Source organism: Palaemon carinicauda, chromosome 1 (genome assembly GCF_036898095.1).
Source record: "Palaemon carinicauda isolate YSFRI2023 chromosome 1, ASM3689809v2, whole genome shotgun sequence".
Taxonomy (NCBI): Eukaryota; Metazoa; Arthropoda; class Malacostraca; order Decapoda; family Palaemonidae; genus Palaemon; species Palaemon carinicauda.
In genome coordinates this window covers 161,365,730-161,368,229 of record NC_090725.1, presented here as the reverse complement: position 1 = coordinate 161,368,229, position 2,500 = coordinate 161,365,730, and the positions used below count along the sequence as shown (strand labels likewise).

Here is a 2,500-nt window from a genome sequence, read left to right as displayed (position 1 = left end):
TTATTCTAACCCTCCTGCCGGTGTTTGAAAGCACTCTTGTTATTTATTGATTCTAACCCAAAACACTTTGTAACCTACTTGAACTGATGCAATTGTGCATACTGCCTGACTGCGTCCGTACAGCAGACAACGTTCTCTCTCTCTCTCTCTCTCTCTCTCTCTCTCTCTCTCTCTCTCTCTCTCTCTCTGTACAGCAATGACACCGCAATTCTTAGGTCATGAAAATATTTGACAGCATAATAATCGATATTGTAGTATGGCATAAGAAATTTCTTCAATCATTATCGTTGCAGTGTTCTAAACTTGGTGTAGGCTATTCGAATTAACACAATACGACAAAGCACAGATCAGGCTGTCTAGCCGACAGAGACTTGGTATAGAAGTGGTAAAGTGATGTTATACAATCTATATGGAAATACTAGTAGATGTCTTATGTCCGCTTGCGTTTACTTCTATAATATAAGATGCTACTTTTTATTTTATTTACTGCAATGCAATAGTGTAATCATGAGTTCTGGACTTCAATCTTCGGCCCGAGTTGATCTGACAGATGATCTTCGTTTTCAGAGAAAGTAAGAATAAGATGAAGAATGTACAATCACATCACAGTCCCAGAACTAAAGAAAATTGATGACTCAAAATGTAAAGAGTCCGGCTCTGAAAAGGTATATAAAACAAATAACGTTGCTTTGGAGTCCGGATATGTTGGTAGGATTTTAAGGAACTATCGCAAGGTAAAAAACGTATTTTCAGATGAGTAACAGTTTCAATTGTGTAAAGCCTGCACCCGGAAGGCAAGTCGACAATCACTGAATTTAAAGGTGCTTCAGTTCAATTTCATAGAATGATCTTCAGTCTCGAAGACTGCACGTACTTCTTTTATTCAACACCTTTGATATGTATGTACTGTTTCTCAAAATATATTGAGATTGACGCTATTTTCTTCAAAAATTTAGATTTAAAATGGCAAATTCAATTACATAAAATTTTCTTTACAATTCTAAACATTTAGGCTGAGAGGATACTACAACTTTCAATTGACAAAATTATCCAGTGGGCCGATAAGAATGGATTAAAGTTTTCGACAAGCAAAACTTATTCTATATTTTGTTTGGAGTCACATATAGAACATACATTTGTGACTCCCATAGAAGTGTTTCTCGTGTAATAGCTCGCTGAACTCAAGTTTTGCTCCTCTATCATTTCCTACTGATTGTTTTGATATTTTGAAAGACGATAGACTTAATCGTAACTTTTGTCGATGTTCACCTAGCAACGGTTTCAGAAGATTACGCGGCCGCTCTAGTATTCATATTTTATTTTCTTTCTTTGTTTTGAAAACAAGAACTTTTAGTCAACCCAATTGTTCCAAACATAAAGCATCTGTTCTGATTTTGGATCAGGTTTAAAATTTGCATTTGTTCAAATCTTAGTCCGTTTGTTGGTGATAGGTAGCTATAACCTATTTGCCGGTGCGATTATTTGCTTAAAATAGAATGGACAAATTTTTACAGAAATGAACTACCACCCTCCATATGGGCCCTACCAGGGAGGCAAAATGCTATTGTATCTTTCCTGTTCTTGCAAAGGGATGAAACGCTAGAACAAAAGATCTAAATTATGAAACCTAACTAAGGTAATAATAAAGTTTGCATACACCTATTGATACACCTTGCCATATATGCACTGAAAAGAGATGAATAGTAAAATGGTATAAACCTTTGAGTAAGCTGAAGGATGACGAGAAAAAAATAATGATTCGAGACTGGGAGTTATGATGAAGCTAAAATAAGGAGGGGACTTGAGGCGAATGTAATTGCCTTAACTCTGCGCCATATTTCATATTTTAGCGAACGAGAATAATATTTTTCTTTGTGTGTGTATGAATCCAAAGAGAAAAGTCCAATTTTTCTTATGCATAGAGACTGAACCCACAGGCTACCATTTTCCTTGTTATCTTTTCATTGCTCTACAATTTCCATTCGGTCCAAACATGATGCTCCCTTCTACTTCCCTTCCATTCATTCTGTATCATGAAACAACATAAGCATTTCCTCAGGGAATTATCCTTACACGAATACTTAAATGAATCTGGAACATCAAATAAATTGATCATAAAACAAAATTCATTAGCTTACCAGGTGGACCAGGAGGTCCCTGATTTCCTGCCTGACCCGGAGGCCCCGGTCTTCCTGGTCGGCCTCTCTGTCCGTTTATTCCAGGTTCGCCTGGAACACCCTGGAGACCAGGAGGACCTGAAGGACCAGGAGGTCCTGGTGGACCGGATATGATGCTGGTTGTACTTCCGTCACCACTACCTGGAATTATTCATTTAAATGAAAGAGGAAATTTAACTATGAATAAAAGAAAAAAAAAATGTTTTGTACACAAGTAATTATATGCGAATAATACGTTTGATAACAATTTAATCAGATTCGTCCCTTAGACTGAATAATAGAAGTGACTGAAATTCTATTTCTTCATTATCAAACATTGTTTT

General features: G+C 36.5%; 1 protein-coding gene across 3 annotated transcripts in view; it reads right to left on the bottom strand.

Moving 5' to 3' along the window:
• The window catches only part of LOC137652771 (uncharacterized), a 323,121-nt gene that overhangs the window by 32,080 nt on the left and 288,541 nt on the right, over positions 1–2,500 (bottom strand). For all 3 annotated transcript variants that reach the window (XM_068386178.1, XM_068386182.1, XM_068386185.1), the window contains exon 7: positions 2,139–2,318. In XM_068386178.1, the coding sequence (XP_068242279.1) occupies positions 2,139–2,318 (180 nt within the window). The remainder of the gene's footprint in view (positions 1–2,138; positions 2,319–2,500) is intronic.